General features: G+C 38.3%; 1 protein-coding gene across 15 annotated transcripts in view; it reads left to right on the forward strand.

Moving 5' to 3' along the window:
• LOC114464410 (inositol hexakisphosphate and diphosphoinositol-pentakisphosphate kinase 2-like) overlaps window positions 1-19,904 on the forward strand; it is a 76,970-nt gene that overhangs the window by 15,552 nt on the left and 41,514 nt on the right. For 10 of the 15 annotated variants that reach the window (XM_028448540.1, XM_028448547.1, XM_028448550.1 and 7 more), the window contains exons 3-13: window positions 1,311-1,506; window positions 2,269-2,359; window positions 4,257-4,342; window positions 4,452-4,606; window positions 7,128-7,244; window positions 7,355-7,516; window positions 8,172-8,293; window positions 9,553-9,654; window positions 10,814-10,900; window positions 12,084-12,159; window positions 12,556-12,665. In XM_028448540.1, the coding sequence (XP_028304341.1) occupies window positions 1,311-1,506; window positions 2,269-2,359; window positions 4,257-4,342; window positions 4,452-4,606; window positions 7,128-7,244; window positions 7,355-7,516; window positions 8,172-8,293; window positions 9,553-9,654; window positions 10,814-10,900; window positions 12,084-12,159; window positions 12,556-12,665 (1,304 nt within the window). The remainder of the gene's footprint in view (window positions 1-1,310; window positions 1,507-2,268; window positions 2,360-4,256; window positions 4,343-4,451; window positions 4,607-7,127; window positions 7,245-7,354; window positions 7,517-8,171; window positions 8,294-9,552; window positions 9,655-10,813; window positions 10,901-12,083; window positions 12,160-12,555; window positions 12,666-19,904) is intronic. The other 5 variants (XM_028448541.1, XM_028448548.1, XM_028448543.1 and 2 more) reach the window with 1 other exon arrangement.

Raw genomic sequence — 19,904 nt, forward strand, 5'->3', positions numbered from 1 at the left:
AATTTTTCTTTGGAAATGATTATTCATGTTAAGAAACCTTCAGCCGAGGCAAAGTTATAGGGCTCTATTCTCCCATGCACCTAAGTCAGAGAAGCTGCGCAGCAACGCTGTTTTTGGCTGGGTGGAGCGGCCCTGGAATGTGGGCGTTCCCATTCAAATCTAGCCTCACACGTATTCTCCCGTCTTTTCTTCTTACGTTCTTCTGAACCTGGAATAAGTGCAGCGCCCGAGAAGGTGAAACATTATATAGCACCAGAAGTTTGGACTTAGTTACATTTGAGGCCACACGGACTCTATTGCAGAAGAGACTCCCAGAAAGAATCTATCCAAAGTGACACTGTGACGGGGGTGGTGGGGGGTGGCTACAAGCAGGCCACTAGATTGACCATCAGCATCTCTAACATGTTCACATTTACCAGTTATTGACTGGATAAAATGTGTTACATTTCATTATATTTTACTCGTGTCGTCCACTCCTTATCATGTGAGGGCGGTAGGTGTTGTGTCGCAGAGCTGATCAGCTGTGTGTGTGCCACGGTCCACGTATCAGCTGCTGCTGCTCATTACAATGAAACTGACAGTCGTCAGACTGATTAAACTGTTTTAACTCTGTGTATAATGTAGTAAGTTTGATCCACTACAAGAGTAAATAACAAGTGAAGCATTAATGACAGATGATGATTTTGATGATGACGACGACTAATGGGTGCTGATCATTTCTGAATGCAGGAATGTAAAAAGTTCATAATATCAGGCTTTCCACACAAACACACATGAGTGTGTCATTAGTATGAGGGGAAAAATAGAGATTTTAACTGTGGCTCAGACAGAAAAATGTGTCCGTTCCTCACACTGCAGTAATCTGATTAGTAATCTCATCAGTAATCTGATCAAATCAACTTGTTACATTGTTTTTCAATGAAGGCGTTTCAAATTAAAAGTGTGCGTTATCATTTTCGCGGATTTCAATGACATTTACAAGCTTTGGGAAGACTCCATGTTCCGTGATTTCTAGACAGCCCAAAAATAATGACATCATAGCCCAGTCCGCCTCCTTTGCTTCTGACCGCCTTCATTCACAAACTACATGCTTTTGGTTGATTTACGCGCAGTGGGAGTGTCAGGAACCTGGACTGGAAAATACGCGCATGAGAGAGGCGTCCAGACGTGAGAATAGGGCTCGTAGTTTGCAGCTTGTCATCGAAATAATCTTGAAACATAATTGGATGGACTTTAAGCTCTTTTTTTTTGCTCACTTGTCTTTTATTTTAATAACTTTCCTAAACAATCATCTCTGTTTCCTCTCTCAGCCCTCGGAGCGACAGATTGTGGTTGGTATATGTGCCATGATGAAGAAGTCCAAGTCCAAGCCCATGACTCAGATCTTGGAGCGTCTTTGTAAGTTTGACTACATTGACATGGTCATTTTTCCAGAGGAGGTGATTCTGGAGGAACCAGTGGAGAGGTGGCCCCTCTGCGACTGCCTCATCTCCTTCCACTCCAAAGGTAAAGTCATGTGCATTCAGCTTTAGTCGTAAAGAGTGTTTAGAAGAGACAGATGATGATCAAAAGTCCCTGGAATATGATGATTCCTAGAAGAGGCACTGAAAATACAAACATTTTAAGAAAAATATAGATATATTTTAATCTGAGATTTTAAACCAAAAAGGGTTTACATGTAAATATTTATGCACTAATGAAAATTATGTATGCAACTTTGTAAATTTACATTTGATACTCAGTTGCTTTTGTGGATTTTCTAAGGTAATTTGCTTCATGTGCAGTATTTGCATCACAGAACTTAACTTCACACATGATATTATTTATTAAACAGTTTTGACAGTGTACTGAATTGAGAGAAATGCACTAATGCAACTGTTTTTTCAAATGTAAAATTTGCTATTTTTTTTTTCAAGTTTTTCCATGTGTGCATTCATATTTATAAGGAACCAATAGTAAGTTCCTCCTTGTAAATTAATGACAGAATTTCTGCAGTTTGAGATTTGGTCAAGAATATTAGTTTCCTCCATTCATATAAATGTCATCAGGTAACTTTCCACCATAAATATACGTGTTATATAGAAACATTCATTTATATGAACACATAATAGAAAAATTAGAAATCAAACATGTAATTGAGTTTCAAATAGATTTTTATTTGGGATTTATCACATCTTTGTGCTAAAAGGCATCATGGCTTCCAATATAAGTATAAGCTTCATTGATATAATACAATTTTATAATTCTAATCCATATTTGATTTTTCAGGTTTTCCTTTGGACAAAGCTGTGGAATACGCCAAACTCAGGAATCCTCTGCTCATCAATGATCTCAATATGCAATACTTCATCCAGGACAGGTACAGTGAGGCTGGATACATTGTACACTCACAGGTCACTATTTATGAGGTACAAGTTGTATCTTACTTTAATCCCTGTAGAAGTGATTTAATCCTAATGGCTGAGGTCTGTTTTAAAGAGATCTGTTGACTGTCGGGGTTAATGGAGCACAGAAATGAGCTGGAGATGATTTCAGCTTTAAGAGTCATAATGTGAGAAGTTTGCATCTCCACACTCTCCGTTATCTACATTAGTGTTGTCAAACTTACAGGCGAGGAACCACAGCTGGCTCTTTGTGTTCCTTACTGGGCCAAATCGGATTTTTTTTACCAGCGGTCTAATATTGATAAAGTTACGCTCTTTACAGTTGTAAAAATTTACAAAATAATTCTGGATGCTGGACCAGCCTTTCTGATGGGACAAATTTGGCCCTCAGGCCTTTAGTTTGACACATCTGGTAGACATAATCTAGATCCATGAGTATCTTTATTTATAATTTACTAGTGCAGTGCCCGCAAGAAGTACGTTTTGCTATAGAAAAGTGTGAGGTTAAGTAGCTTTTTCATGGATGGTTTACATGGGAGCTTTAATTCCTCTTTAATTCAGAATAAAAGTTAAATCCTCTTTAAAATTACCTTGTAAACACTCAATTCCTAATGCTAATTTAATTCTGAATTAATCACACTTGCACGTGGACCGAGCCTCGGGCCGCTGCGGCGCCTCCGCCCGGGACAGGTTGCCCCCAGCCGGACACCGTCCACCTTGTGCCCCCCTGCCCACAGAGTGATTGGCTCCGGTGCGCCCACCAGCTGCCTCTAACCGGGCCAACTGTTCTGCATGATCAAAGCCAGCAAAGGCTCAATCCTCAGTGATGATGTCATCAGTTCTAAGATGTTATAAAATTGTCCGCTCCCAGTGGACAATTTTATGAAATAATTCATTAACGGTGTCATTGCAGTCCAAACAAATCCAACGTTGCACATTTTTTAACCAAGCTGCAGCCATGTTGAAAGTCTCAGGTCAATCTGTGCCTGGTTCACAGAGATATTTGAGGGACACACACACACACACACAGAGGTTCCTTGCTTTTATAGATAGATAATTCATTTTCTAACCCACATTAAAATCACATAAGAAATCCAGATGATTTTCCAGTCTTTACCTGATCAATGTTTTGCATGGGTGTAGATTCTGTTTCAGGGTTTGATGTGGTTGTTTGATACGTTCCTGTTGCTTTTATATCATCTACCTTCATAGATGAGCAGGTCTTTTTTACCTTTAGATCAGCTGAGTTCACCATGCTGGTGAAACGAGAATCACACCAAACTGTCTAATCTGGGAATGTTTTTTTTTTTTTTTTTAAATGATAGTTAGAATGTGTTTTACAGGGGACTTCCTTGTCCCAAGATGCAGGACTTATTTTGGTGAATCTGCTCTCTCCATAAAAGGAGCAAAACTGTGGAACTCTACAAACGCATTTAAAATCAGAGACGAGTGACGATGCTTTAAAAAATTGACTCAAAAATGGCTAAAATCAAAACATGAATAGTTTTATCTGTTTCTTGCTTGTCCGTGTTGCCTCTGCCCTATAATGACTGTATTTAACTTTGAATATTGCTTTTCTTTATGTAATCTTTTGTCCAGTGCATATTCCTCCTCACTTTCATATTATTTCTGTTACTTTTAACCTTTTTAAAATCCTCCTGTGGACAGGTGTTTTAAATTAGCACGTGTTAAAACACTCAAAACAATACATCTGGGTTTCCATTGTAATTGTGATGTCCCTATCAAATAAAGGGAATCTAAAACGATCAAATACCTCCTTAGTTGACGTCTGTGTACACTAACTAACTTGTGTTGTGTACATTTTCCATGGCTGTTGTTCACAGAGGGTGTAACAGTGTTTGATTCTCTCAGGAGGGAGGTGTACCGGATCCTGAAGGAGGAAGGCATCGACCTGCCTCGCTACGCTGTGTTGAACCGAGACCCCGACAATCCAGAAGGTAAGCCAGATGTTTAGGAAATGAAAAAAAAAAGGACTTAACTTTCCCGAATGAGATTTAAATCTCTATTGTTGATTGCATTGAAAACAAACATTTTGTCCCTATGTAGAGTGTAGCCTGGTGGAGGGGGAGGACCATGTGGAAGTCAATGGAGAAGTGTTCTCCAAACCCTTTGTTGAGAAGCCCGTGTGTGCAGAGGACCACAACGTCTACATCTACTACCCAACCTCTGCTGGAGGAGGCAGCCAGAGGCTCTTTAGGAAGGTAACGCTCCTTTAAAAAGAACAAAAGTCTCCTGATTGAGAAGTTGGGGGTTTGATCCTCAGACTATGCCTGTCTTTGTGTCCTTGGCCAAGACATTGGTTGTGTTCAAAATGCCCTGGGTCAGTATTATACACTATAAACTCACTGAGTATTTATTGTCTACTACAGTGTTTTTCAAATAGGGGTGTGTATACAAAATGAGATAATCTAAAATGTATCGTCACTCATTTATTACATCGTTATGTTCATCACAGAATTCTGAGCAAAATGTAGAGGTCAGTCATAAGGGGGTACTTGCATTCAAAACTAAGAGAAAGGGGGTACTTGAGTCAAAAAAGTTTGAGAACCACTGATCTACTGTATACTATAGGTATAATTAGGATGATGACCATTTCCCACTGAGGCATACTTCCAAGTTTCGAACCTACGACAAAAACCTGAAAAACACTGAGGCTAAATATCTCTGTTGATTCTCCACCTTTGAAAGTTCTGAAAACATTTTAAGTGAGAAAATGACCAAGTAGAATATCAACATGTGCTCATTTGATCCATAAACCTTGCGGAAACCCGTTTCATGCCAACATTTTGGAGAATTTCCGAGACCCCGCCATTGTGCTACTGACAAAACTTCATTTTAACTTCAAAACAAGAGCCCTATTTACAAAAGCGTTAAAAAAACTGATGGAAGACAAGAAGAGATGCTTTTGTTTTGAAAAGGGGTTGTTATTTAACTTGAAACCGGTCCCAGGACCATTTTACATTTCACTCGCAATGCATTATGGGGCATTGAGTATGAGTAGTGTTCCCCCCTGTGCAGACTTAAAAAACGTCCCGTTAAAGTATACAATCAGATATTTATTTTTATACAATCTATTGTGTACGCACCATATACTAATTTTGATGTCACACTAAGTATGAGTAGTACATTAGTATGACATTTTGAACACAGCCTAAACCCGACGTTGCTCCCAATGGTTGACTGTCCAATTGGTGCGTGAATGTGCTGATAATGTAAAGCACCTTTGGACTACTTTGGTGGAAATAACAGCATATCAATCAAGCCCAAATCATCATCATCAACTGTCTGCTTGATATTTTGTAGATCCCCCTTTTTCTTTCCCACACTTGACAAACTAATTAAAAGAATGCAGGATGTTATTGTTATAGCCAGTCATACTTGGACACATTACAGCAAACATGAGCAATTGGCAGCCCAGGAACCACATTCGGCCCTTGTTTTAAATGTATACAGCCCTTTAAATGCACCAAATGACTATTAAAAACATTAAAAAACAGCAAAAATGCAAAACAATTACTCAAAAAACATACAAAATCACAAAGGACTACACAAAAGGACGACAAGATAACAGAAAAATGAACAAAGCGACAACAGAAATACCCAAAATGACTCCAAAAACATGGAAAATGACCAAACAAATGCAAATAGCGACTCCAATAATGTACAAACAAGCACAAAATGAGAGAAAAATATGCAAAATTACAACAAAAAAGACTGAACCCATTATTGTTACCTACATTAATCTTCAGATAATGCTGGGATGAAATTCCTATGAGGTGGCCCTCGGATCAGTCACATTTTTGTGGCCGTGATCACAGTTGTCCATCCTTGCATTACAGCATCACAGTACACACCCCACATGTCACAGAGTTATTTAATGACTGCTTGAGGCTTTTAAAAAATTACATTTGTATCATAAATGTGATCAGATGAGAAACCTCTTCAGGTTTCTAGAAAAATACAAAGTGTTGTCTGTGTTTGCAAGGCTGGGTCGGATCCAAAAGGTGTTTAACGTGTGTCGTAGCAAATTATCTAATAATGTTTAATGATACATTTATATTTGTCATGTGTGTATGATTAAGGGGATAATTTGTTTTTTAACTCTGTGCCTGTTTTCTCTTCTTCTTCTGCTTCTCCTTGGGGGTAGCCATTACACACACATACACACACACACACACATCACACACATACATCCACAACACATACATCCACCACACACACACACATACATCCACAACACACACACACACACACACACACACATACATCCACAACACATACACACACACACACATACATCCACAACACACACATCCACCACACACACACACACACACGATATACACATACACACACACACACTCACACACACACACACACATCTAACTTTCACCCCGACATCGAAGGTGTCCCCCCCTGGTCTCTTCTTTGTTGTCGGTGGAAGGGGGGAGGTGGGACAGTGGGGTATAAATGTGTGTGAAAGGAACTTTTGGGTCCTTCTTCTTCGCGTCTCTCCCTTGGCCAAGGGAGACCACTGCTTTGTCTATCCCGCTTTGTACCTTTTTGTTTAGTTTAGATTAAATCATTTTTTATTACTTCATCATCTCTCCTGTCTGGTCTTCATCATTTATCACCACAGAGTGTGTTTTCAAGTCAAAGACGAGGTAACCGTAAATTTCACCGTAACACGTGTCTCTATAAGTGCTTCTGTCTTTGTTGCAGATTGGAAGTCGTAGCAGTGTTTACTCTCCAGAAACCAGCGTCCGCAAAACTGGATCTTACATTTACGAGGAGTTCATGCCAACAGACGGAACCGACGTGAAGGTGACTTCCTTTCAGGTGTCATACCTGTGGGAGTATCTGGCCGCTACGGCTCATATCTGATCAAGCTTTATGCTTTGGTTCAAATGTGGAAAAGCATTGATTTTGACGTGTATGTCTTACTTCAGGTTTACACTGTGGGACCTGACTATGCACACGCTGAGGCCAGGAAATCTCCAGCACTGGATGGAAAGGTAGAGAGAGACAGCGAGGGGAAGGAGATCCGATATCCGGTCATGCTGACCGCCATGGAGAAACTGGTGGCCCGTAAGGTCTGCTTAGCCTTTAAGGTAAACACGGAATTCAGTTGTGGCAGGTAACTGTTTAAAGGTCCAGTATTATGCTATTTTTAACTCCATTTGTTCTAAGAACCCTAACAACATAGTGTTTGCGGTTCATTTTCCCAAACTCGCCTGTTTTCCAGAGTTTTAGGCCTCTGAAAAGTCACTTTCAGAGTGCTCCTAAAAACAGGCTGTTTTTTGGGCCTTCATGCATATGCATGAGTAGGCGTAAACACACACACTACTTCAAACGCTGCTTCAGCGTGTGTTTATCACAGCAGCAGCAATAAATCATTATCAGAGCTCACATTCTTATGTAGAGTAGGAGAAGCCAGGATTGTCAGGAGGAGGAGATTCTGCTTTGTGACATCACAACGTGAGAAATATCGAACTGGCCTGTTTGGAGCTGACTTTTTAAAAAATGTGGAATAACAATGGAGGGAGGAAACAGAACTTTTTCAACGTTGGACCTCTGAATGAGGCTAAAGGAATGTATGTCACTGTAAAAAAAAAAAACATAAAGAGATTTTTTCGGCCCTTTAAGATCCATGTGTGTCTGAGACAAGTAAAAAAAGCAGTAGTTTTTTGTCGATCTACGTTTGTCAGCTGTTTCCAAATGTATTGTTTTCAGTGTTCATTTACTTTCCCTTTGTTTTATTTTCAGCAAACTGTGTGTGGGTTCGACCTGCTCAGAGCCAACGGCCATTCCTTTGTCTGTGACGTTAATGGTTTCAGTTTTGTGAAAAACTCCATGAAATACTACGACGACTGTGCCAAAGTCCTGGGGTGGGTAAAAGTACTCGAGATCTGAATCCTCATCAGTAGAGCACAGGCGCATCGTTTCCTGTTGTGAACATTTGCTCTTTTTGGCCCTCATTTATCAACCTTGCGTGAAAACGGGCACAAATCTGAGTGTGCGGTACGACAGGACCAACGTGGCACTTATGAAACATTTGCATCTGACCAATGCCAGTGTAACATGTTACACCCACAAATATTCCTGCTTTGGAGGCTCCGCCCACTGAGGTAAAAAAAAAAATGGTAAGGAAATAAACATTTCGAGATGAAAATTAGCATCCTGAAAACTGTGAAAACTGGAATTTAAGGAGCTCATTTTAAACACTATGTGGAAGAGAATAATGGAGGCAGTGAACAGCGTTTCTGAACAGACTCAGACTGAGGTTTGAATTAAATTCTCAATAACTAACATAACCAATGCCTCCTGGTGGTTTAAATGAAATTTTACTCGTTAACAGCCTAAAAGCCCAAATCCCTGCTATTTGATCAAGAAAATTATTTACATTTTCGTCAAGAAAAAGTGGAAGAAATATATTGTTTATTGGCCTCAGTTGTCCGAACGCCAAAAGCAATAAATTAAATATAAAAAAAAAAAAATGAAAGAATCCCTTAAAAAGCCTCAGTGGAGGCTGTGCTGCCACTGGTTTGGCTTTAGCTCCTCACGCAGCACTGGTACATCAGACATCACTCCATTCACCTACACAATGTAGTGCAAAACAGGTTAAAATCCTTCCTCTGTATGTATGCAACGGCGTTCCCACGCTGTTCCAATACAGAGCCGACGCAGCGCTCCTGTTGATCCAGGTGTGTGATACGTATTGTGCGGTAGTAGGGTGTGTCCGTGCATTTATTGAAGGAAAACCAAAAAAGTGCAGGTATCAGTAATAACGTGTAATTTTTTAAATGTATTTTATTTTGTTTTAATAATCCGTTTAGATGTGTTCTGAATGTTTGTCTGCTTATGCTTAAATGACAGTGGAGGTTTGTTTAATACTTTATTTTCAGTCTCACATCGATTTTTCTGTGCTGTAGCACAAATCCACACACTCAGGTTTGTGTACTACAAGGTCAGACCTGATGTGAGATATGATCGTAGCGTACCATCACGTCATAATTGATTGATACTGACAATTGCGTGAATTTGGTCAAACACACATCGTACGCTCAGATCTGAGTGTACGAACGGTTGAGCCAGAATTCGATGAAGCAGGCTGTCCGGATTGACTTTTGCTGTCATTTTCTTTTAGGAACCTGGTAATGAGGGAGTTGGCTCCCCAGTTTCACATCCCCTGGTCCATCCCGATGGAAGCTGAAGACATCCCCATTGTCCCAACAACCTCAGGGACCATGTATGTACATCTAATCCAGTGGGCGTACACTGTAGCTGTTCCCACTCAACGTTCTTGAAGCCAAAATACGGCGCTGCCATCTTGCAAATTTGACGTTATTTGGAACCAGAGTCTGCGCAGTAGGGTCTGGCGGGAGGAGCTCTGGCAACACACCCCGCCCATTTAGCGTACTGCCCAGCTACGCCAAGAACATAAGTATTTTTTTTGAGACCTTAACAGACTTATTTATTTTTGCTTACATAAATGTATGGTCAATGAACCACATCTATGATTTGGTTTTGAATACAATTTCAATCACACAAATATTTGTTTATATTTTTTCTAGTTGATTGTTAACGTTGTTAGAGAGAGCACAGTTCACCAAGTCAAATTCCTTGTGTGTATAACATACATTACATGGCCAATGAAGTTGATTCTGATTCTGATATAGCAATATCAAGAAACATAACATGTCAGTTACTAGGTTCGCTCATGTAAAAATAAAATAAAGATAATTCATGCTGTAACCTAGCTTGACAACATTTCGGCTAACTTTAGACTGCTTACATGTTCGCTAGCCAGATAATGACTTTAACCACCCAATGACACATAAATCGCACTTTTTTTACTTACCGAAAAAACTGCAAAGATCCCTTAGATTCCACAGGACAGTTTACTGCAGAACAACTTATTTTAACAGCTCAAAAAAGAGCTACGCAAGATCCGCGGCTGTCAATCATCGTAATATGATGTAAAATCCTGTTTCTCAACCTCAAATAACTTATTTAAAATGAACTTCACAGAAAAATTAGCATTTGAACACAATATAGGGTGATAATAACTAATGATCACAGCAGAGTTTAGCTTTGGAAAAAAAAATGTCTGACGAGTATTTTAACTTTACAGTTTGACCCACATCCCATCTGTTATAACTGAGGAGGCGGGGTTTATGACCTATACTGCAGCCAGTCAGCAGGGGGAGCTCTAACAATAAAAGCTTCACTCCACTGGGGAGCTTGTCCCGTCCATTCTTTTTACAGTCTATGGTCTAAACATGTGTTGTGTGTCTGATCTTGTGGTGTCCTTGACTCTCTCCCCCTCCTGTTGTTTGTTTGTTTGTTTGTTTTATGCTTTTAGACACAGAGCATTTGTTTGAGTTTGTCTCGTTAACATTCTTCAGGATGGAGCTGCGCTGTGTTATAGCCATCATCAGGCATGGAGATCGTACACCAAAGCAGAAGATGAAAATGGAGGTCCGACATCCTCTGTGAGTGCTCGACACGTTTCCTCTTCTGTCCCTCAGTAGCAACAGTGATCTGACATCGATTTAAGCAAATCTGACAAAAAAGAAAGAAAGGTCAGACCAGGGTTGGCGTCAATTACATTTTTCAGTTACGATTAGGTTTTCAATTACCCATGTTCAATTAAGATTACACTTACCAGCATTTCTTCCAATTGCAATTCAGTTACAGTTATTTTTTTATTCACAATTACTGAGCCTGAAATAAATAACTTAATAAAAATCAACCTTCCTCTTATGTTAGCTTTCTGTTAGCATATCTAATGATAACAGGTCCTTAATCAGCTGTCAAATACACTTGAATAAATATCTATCATCTAATTTATTTCCAATCTGTTGATTACCTTGCTAGGATTCCTAATAAATGAAAATCTAGGTTTAAATATTTTTGTTGTGGTTCCTTAGCATTTTTTTGTCAGTAAACCCCTCGATTACATTTTTTTTTTTAATGGTAAAATGTGGGAAAGCTTGACATGAATCATATTTTAATGATGAACTACATACAGTATGTGTAGAACTGTAACATGGTTCCCCAGTTTTGCATTAAATGATACTTTTTATAGAATTATTATGGCAATTACAATTACAAAGTCAATTATCGGATTTACAATTTCATTACAATTACGACAGCAATAGATTTTTCAAATTACAATTATAATTACACCATAATTATAATTTATTATTAATTACATGATTACAATAATAATTGACCCCAACCCTTGGTCAGACTGACAGATTTTTTTCCCTGAGGTTTACTTTGATGTTTCACTGCTTAACGGCAGTCTTCCTCAGAGGCATCTGCTGATTGTGTTGATGTGTTCTTATAAGTTGTTACACTTTTAGAGGAAGTGTAACTACTTCCTCTAAAAATGGAGCACTTTAGGAGTAAATAGTGCAAAGCCAATGTTAGCTACAGTATGTTGATACCCACTATTCCAACAGACAGTACTGCTAGAAAGCAACAAAGCCAATATCTTCCAAGATGTGCATATTTGTACGACCAGGTATTTGTAAAAGTACCTGAATGTAACATTAGGTGTAGATAGAGCGGTCTTTAAAAGTGAAAATGTAACAGAAACCTGGCATGTTCACAGGGCTGTGCAGTCGTGTTTTTTTTAATCCTGACGTTTTCCTTTTGTTGATTCTACAGCTTCTTTGAATTGTTTGAGAAATATGGTGGATACAAAACAGGAAAGCTGAAGCTTAAAAAGCCCAAACAGCTGCAGGTGAGAAAAGCCCCTTTCTGATCACGTATTTGTTTCCCACGCTCAGTCACGGCTTCCTGTTTGTTTGTTTCTTCTTTCTCGACTGGCATGTACACTCACACAGTGCTTTCATCATCTTACCAAGACTACAACTAAAAACAACACAAATCACACTGACATGACCAATAATTAAATAGTTCTCACGAAGCTCAGCAAAACAAGTTCAGCTCAAGTGTTGTAGCAAAAATTCAACTGGGACCAAGACTGTGGCAACAAAATGAAGTCAGCTTGTTTTTGTTTGGTCTATGTGGCAGAACAAAGTTTTAATATCAGTCAGAAACATCCCATTTAGCGCATGGTGTCATTGAGTGTACGATACGGCGCAGCATTCACTGCGTGAGGTCCGTTTGTTCCCAGGAAGTGCTGGATATCGCCCGCCTCCTGCTGCTGGAGCTGGGCCAGCACAACGACTGTGAGATCGAGGAGAAGAAATCCAAACTGGAGCAACTCAAGACGGTCCTGGAGATGTAAGCACTGCCTGTGGGGGGTCAAAGCTCCATAAACACACACACAGGGTTGGGGTCGCTTACATTTTTCAGTTACAATTACATTTTAATTTACCCATGTTCAATTACAATACTAGTACAATTACAGTGAGCAGTATTTTTTCCAAATACAATTAAATTACAATTATTTTTTTATCCTCAGAATGTCAATTACATTGTGTTCTGAATTACTAAAGTTCAATTACAATCAATCACAATTACTGTGCCTGAAATAAATAACCCTCATCTTGTGTTAGCTTTCTGTTAGCATCTCTTATGCTAACAGGTCCTAAATCAGCTGTAAAATACACTAAAAACAAATATCTATCATCTAATTTATTTCCTATCTATTGATTGCCTTGTTAGGCTTCATAATCAATGAAAATATAGGTTTTAATATTTTTAGTGTGGGCGTCTGAGCCTTTTTTGTGTCAGTATATCCCTAGATTTCAATCTTTTCTTTTTTTTTAAATGGTAAAATGTGGGAAAACTTGACATAAAATATATTTTAATAATTGTTAATTACATATGTCTAGAACTGTAGCATGGTTCTATAGTTTTTTGTCAAATTATAATTGACCATTTTTATAGAATTTTCATGACAATTACAATTATAAAGTCAATTATCTGAACTCAATTACAGTTTAATTACAATTACAACAGCAACATTTTTTAACATTACAATTATAATTCCACCATAACTGTAATTAATTATCAATTACACTGTTACAATTATAATTGACCCTGACACACACACACACTCACACAGCATTAGCTATCATCCTCTTGTTTCCTGTCATCAGCATCATCAGCATCATCATCATCATCATCATCATCATCAGTGTTTTCAGTCTCCTCACACTCAGGCACATGTTCACCATGACATGACGTCTTTCTCTCTCCCTCCATTTAGAACCTATACTACGAAGCTAGATAATTATATCCTGGATTAATCTCAGTTAGCTTCACCTAACCAAACATTCTCTGTCAGACAGAAGCTGTCCTATGAATCTAGATTACAACTCGCTAAGTTAAGTGTGTTGATTCTAGCCTGGCTATGTGCGCGCTCTAGTGACAGAGGAGGAGATTACAACGTCAGACCAATCACAATCACTGAGAAACTGTAGAGCAATTTACGTCACATTTGAAGAATAGTTCTTTGAAAATATGAAGAATTAAAATCCATAATTCAGACGAAAAACAACACTTGCTGCAGTAAAATCAGGAATCAATTAATGCAAGAATTGATGAGTGGTAATGATTAAATTAGTGAGATTATAAATAGAATAAACAGACACTCTGATCAGTTTCACTTTTACCTTGTCTGTGTCTCTGATGCTGCGTTCATACAGATCAGCCTACATCATAAGGTGGAATATATTTATATTTATATTATCTACAGGACTGAGGCTCTCAGCGTCTCCACAAAATACATTAATTAATTAATTAATTAATTAATTAATTAATTAATTAATTAATTAATCGGTCTGAAAGCGTCCGATACACACAGGCTTTATCAGATAACTTATTTTACTTATTTTACTTTATCAGTCCATCAGATATAAATCTATATATTTCCTATAGGATGTCATTGGTAAATTAATGGATTTCATTGATGTGTAAATATTCTCTCTCCTGTCAGCGTCACATCAGATCTACACAGCGACGTGTTCACAATGATCCTCCTTTTATTGGACAGGTTATTTTCTAAGAGAACTGATTGGTCAGGAGGTGGAGCTTTAGTACTCGCTCAGATCTTATCCAGAACAAAACCTAGTCCCAACCAGGTTAGTCATTCAGCCTAAGTTACCATGGTAATTTAGCTCCGTAAGAAGTTAGCCAGCTTCGTAGGACAGCACACACTGATTAAATCCCAGAAGTTAGCTCGATAGGTAATCTAGCTTTGTAGTACAGGACCTTAAAGTCTTGGCTTTAATGCTGTGTGTTTGTTTTCTTTCCTCCTCTGTGCCTCTCTGTCTCTGCTGCTCTTCCATCTTCTCTCCTTTCTCTCCCAAAGGGAATCCAGCTTGAATGGCACTCAGTACGCAGTAACAGGATCAGCTTTTACCACCCTTCCTTTTTCTTTATCACACTACAGTTACGTGTACAACGCAACAGGAAGATCGGAAGCCTTTTTAATCATCCTCAATTACCGAATTGATAAAGTTTCATGCATTTTATTTACTGATTTAACAAATACAATAAAAAACAAGCAATAATACTGATTGTCAAAGATCATCTCAAGGAGTAAAACATGGCTTCCTCTTGCTTTGTACGCTGACTTTATCATTTTCATTAAAAAATTGTTTTATGACCGATTACTGACCCTCATTAGCCGATTATTAACTGCTAATAGGAACTCAGATTCTGTTTCATTGTACACTGATTTTTTTTCTCGTGTCAGTTTACCCAAATTCCTTTTTTTAACCGCCTTTCCTTACTTTTATGACTTGACTGGCTATTAAACCTTCTGAAATTGTGCCAAACATGCTAAATAGGTTTAATTGAGTCGACTACTGTTATTAACTTTATGATTTATATGCGTCAATTGACACTACGGAAACCGGGACATAGACCTGAGCACGAGTAAAAACATCGTAAAATATACAGAAAGCAGTTAATACAGGCAGACGTGTCGGGATGTTTGAGGAAACTCATTAAAATAAAGAGTTTTTAGCAGGTTTAACGCAGACGACAATGGCCACACAGCCTGTTGTTTTTATGGTAAAAATACAATGGAAATGGGATTGATTCATAATTGTCATTGTAATTTGAAAAATCTGTTACTGTCATAATAGTAATTAAATTGTAATAAAGTTCAGATAATTGACTTTGTAATCGTAATTGCCATGAAATATCTATTAAAAATGTCATTTAGAATTTAATGCTAAACATGTTATAGTTCTATGTACAGATCTACACACATAGTTAACAATTATTAAAATATGTTTCAGATCAAGCTTTCCACATTGTACCCCTAGATTTCTTAAACTCTGAAATCTAGGGGTACACTGACACAAAAAAGGCTCAGACGTCCACACCAAAAATATTAAAACCTATATTGTCATTGATTAGAAAGCCTAACAATGTAACCAATAGATGGGAAAGAAATTAAATGATATTTGTTTTAAGTGTATTTTACAGCTGTATCATAAGAAATGCTAACAGAAAGCTAACACAAGAGGAAAGTTAACTTTTATTAGGTTTTTATTTCAGGCTCAACAATAGTAATTATTTATAATTGAACTTTAGTAATTGAGAACGTAATTGTAAATGACTTTCTGAGGATAAAAAATAATAGCAATTTAATTGTAATGGAAAAAAATGCTGGTCATCGTAATTTAATTGTAAATGAACATAGGTAATTGAAAAGGTAATTGTAACTTAAAAATGTATTTGACCTCAACCCTGGTAAATCCTTTAATTACCGCCACCCGGTGAATCACCCTTAAGTTTTGGCTCAAATTCCCCAACAGAGTGATTATAGTGGTGGATTCTGACTGGACTAATGGTGAGATTTGACACATTCGTCTGTTTGGTATATTTACTCAACATTCACTCTACTGTGTTCAGGGGAAAAATAGCGTCTAAATGTGTGATATTGTCTTAAAACATGCAGAGGTATTTCTGTCATATTGGGACCTGATTTTTAAAATGAGTATACTGACATAAGTACGATGTTCCCGCTGATCCTTAGAAAGTTATAAATGCATTAAATTGATGAATCTAAAAATAAGGCCTTATTTGTCGTTAAAATGTCTTAAATCAATGTTTCAAAAGTCTTAAATTTTAACATAAGTATTTTCATGGTTGTAATTAGTCTCACATTTCAAAATAAATTCTAACATTTGTTTTCTTTTTTTAAATATATGTTTTATCGCAAGATTGCGGAATCACGACAGTGGAACCATCCACAAACAGTGACTGGGGGTTTCTAATGGATACGTCTCCACTGCGCCACGGCACCGATCTGGTTTTGCCCCGCTGTCCGCCGTCCGGACAGAGCAGTTCTCACAATATTTATATAATCGTGCGAGAACGCAGTTAGATGTGTGTGTTCTAAACGCAACAATAAACAGATAAACAGGTCAGTGTTCCTAACAAAGGAGAACAAGAAGGTTGGACTCTGGATTTGTCATAGACACATTTTTTACCAACAGAGAAGAGATAAAACTGCACCAGTAAAACATGAACTAAATCAAAGTTGTTGCAGTTTACAGTGTAGTTAGAGTATGAGAGGAAACAATGTAGTGAATGTGAATTTTTACACATTATGATGTTTTGGTGATGTAGTTACTTGAAATATAATCTGAAGTGTTTTATTTTGAAAAGTATTTTATTGCGGAATACGTGCCTAATTTCCTATTTAGCTTCATTTGCTCTGTGCTGATTGATGCGTCGTGCTCCGGTGTCTGCCAGTAATAGAAGCCCTGCGTATTTCTGGCGGAGGGCACCGGACTACCTCAGCTGTGAAGGAGCAGACACGCAGCGCAGCGGACCTGGTGGAAATGAACACATAGACGAAAGTGGAAACCTATCAGCTCCGGTGGTGAGGTGGTGACGTAGCGCAGCGCAGCCGCATCCAGTGGAAATTGGGGGTGACGTAGTTGCAGTGGGATTCTGTGCAGATGCGCGTCATGTTTGCAGCAACTTTTAACAACACGGGGAAGACTAAAGTTTTATGAAAACTACCTTTCTAACAAAGATTTTTCCTAAAGGCTTTTCTTAATGGTTTTATTTATTTATTTTCTTGTTTCACAGTTTTCTGGTTATTTTTCTAGTCGTCTTGTGCGTTTTGAGTGATTGGGATTTTTTTTTTTTCTTCCGCACTTGTGTTTACTGTGTAGTTAGTCTTATTAATTTTCAAATGGTAATAAAAAGTCTAGAATTTAATTTGACTGAAGCTGTAGGGACGCTGTAAGTAGCTAAATGTAAAAATAAAAAAAATCAACCGTTTGTATTAATCAGCCAAAGTTTTTGTTAACGGTAAACGGTTAACCATGAACATCCTTATTTAAAATCCATCGTTACCCATTAACACTCAGTGGATGCTCACGGTTCATCGTTTGAGGATGTCGGGGTGTCTCTGGGAGTGCTGTGCTGCATTGCATGCATGCCACATATCAGCTGACCTCTAAATCGTCTTATCTGCCTTTCATTGCCCTACTTCTCTTCAACACTCATTGTAGTAATTGGCAAGGACTGCTCATTCCTCATGACGGCAAGATAAAATCAGCCAAAACCTTTCATAGTGGTTCACAGTTTAAATCCACAAGAGGAAAAACACTGTTTGAGAAAAGAGAAGATGAGATTTAATTAGATTTAGTTGAAAGGTTTTAGTTCACCACAATAAATGTCATTTCCACTTCGAGTAAACAAGGATCAGTTCCTGAGCCCTGTGACCTTAACAGGAGAAGACCGTATAGGAGATGGATGGCATTTACAACTTGAGGACTTATCTATATGAATATATGGTGGTTATTGTAATTGTAGTAATTCTTCTTATTATTTTTCTTCCGCATCTCCTTTGTCCTAGAACTCCTCCCAGACTATTAATGCAGCACTAATGACACGTATGTCATCTCATAAGGACAAAGTCAAGGATGTGCGGTCGACCTTTTTTGGATCCAAAATGTCAAGGTCAAGGTCGCGTCAAGTGTCAAAAAAACAAAACTTTCCATATCTCTATGAATATTTATCGTACATTTATCGTACATTGCATATGTCTGTTTAAGACAGACATATGCAACTGGTGGCACTAGGCCACATGCGGCCCTCGGTCTAATTTTGTGCGGCCCTCAAAACAAAATTGTGATTCAGGAAGTTGGAAGTTATAACATAACAGCATACAACATAATATACAAAACTCCCAGAAACACAGAAAATGACAGCATAAGGCACAAAAGGGCAAGAAAATTACAAAAAGTAACAACAGAACCACAAAAAGATAAAATAAATACATAACAAAGACACACTAAACAACCACTTAAACACACAACATTACCACAAAAACAACAAATTACTGTATACAAAAGACACAAAATGACAACAAGAACAGAAAAATATCACAAAAACACTTTCATTAAGTGTGTTTTTGAAAAACACAAAAAGATAACTAAATTTTGCTATATTGATGGGAAAATCTACTAAATGAATTTTGTTTTCAAGCCTGTGTTAATGCTCAGATTGGTAATTTTTCTAAATTTTGACATAAATGTTGATGATGGCAGCCACACGTTTCCCTGGCAGTTAGCTTATTGAATCAAGCTAGCATGGTGCTGCTAATACTTTTCCAAACTGTCAAACAAGATTGTGTTTTTGCTGACCTGCCACTGGGGGGGAAATTCAAAAATGCCTTGATTATGTGCGTTGCTCCTAGAGTAGTTAAGACACACCCAGTCACAGCAGCCCCGCCCCCACAGCTCTGCACAGTTTTACATGGAGCTGTCAATCAATGTCCACTGAGGAAACCAGTGCCTCCTCCCATCTTTAATCGGATGGGCGGGGCCAACAGTGATGGTTAGTGACGTCCTTGATTTAATATCAACCCATAGAGGGCAGTAACTCTGACATTTTGCGACTAAAAACGCTAAATTTAAAGAGTAACTAAACCCCTGCTTTCTGCTGACCGGTTACTAGGGGGTAAATTAAAAAAAATGTCTTGATTATGGGCATTACTGCTGTAGCAGTAAGACACGCCCAGCCAGGTAGCCGGTCAGTGCTGGCAGAGACAGAGCGATGTCTGCTTAACTACAATACACAGCCCACAAGCATAAGCACACAGCACACACAGCCCCACAGACGCTATATCACTCACAAACTGTCTCTGATCTACTCACAAACACACACATATAGACACAGCAGCAAGAAGTACATTCATGTTTGCGCACATGCAGAAACAGACAGGGATACACACTATATCTGTTTTTTATAGAAGCACAGAGTCAAAAACATCACCGCTGTAGCGGGCTGTTTCACACGAAGCATTAAACTTGATCATTAAAACTGTCAATCAATGCTCACTGAGGGCTGTGATTGGAGAAAACCCTCCTCCCTTTTCTCAGCTTTTATAGGAGGGGCGGCGCGAACAGTGAAGTATTCCTCAGCCAATAGCAAAACTCAATTGTAATAGCCGACGTTCAACCCTTAGAGACCACTAACTCTGACATTTTACAACTAAATACGTAAAAATTCAAATACTTTTACTAAAATGATAAAAGT

This window comes from Gouania willdenowi, chromosome 6 (genome assembly GCF_900634775.1).
Source record: "Gouania willdenowi chromosome 6, fGouWil2.1, whole genome shotgun sequence".
Classification (NCBI taxonomy): Eukaryota; Metazoa; Chordata; class Actinopteri; order Blenniiformes; family Gobiesocidae; genus Gouania; species Gouania willdenowi.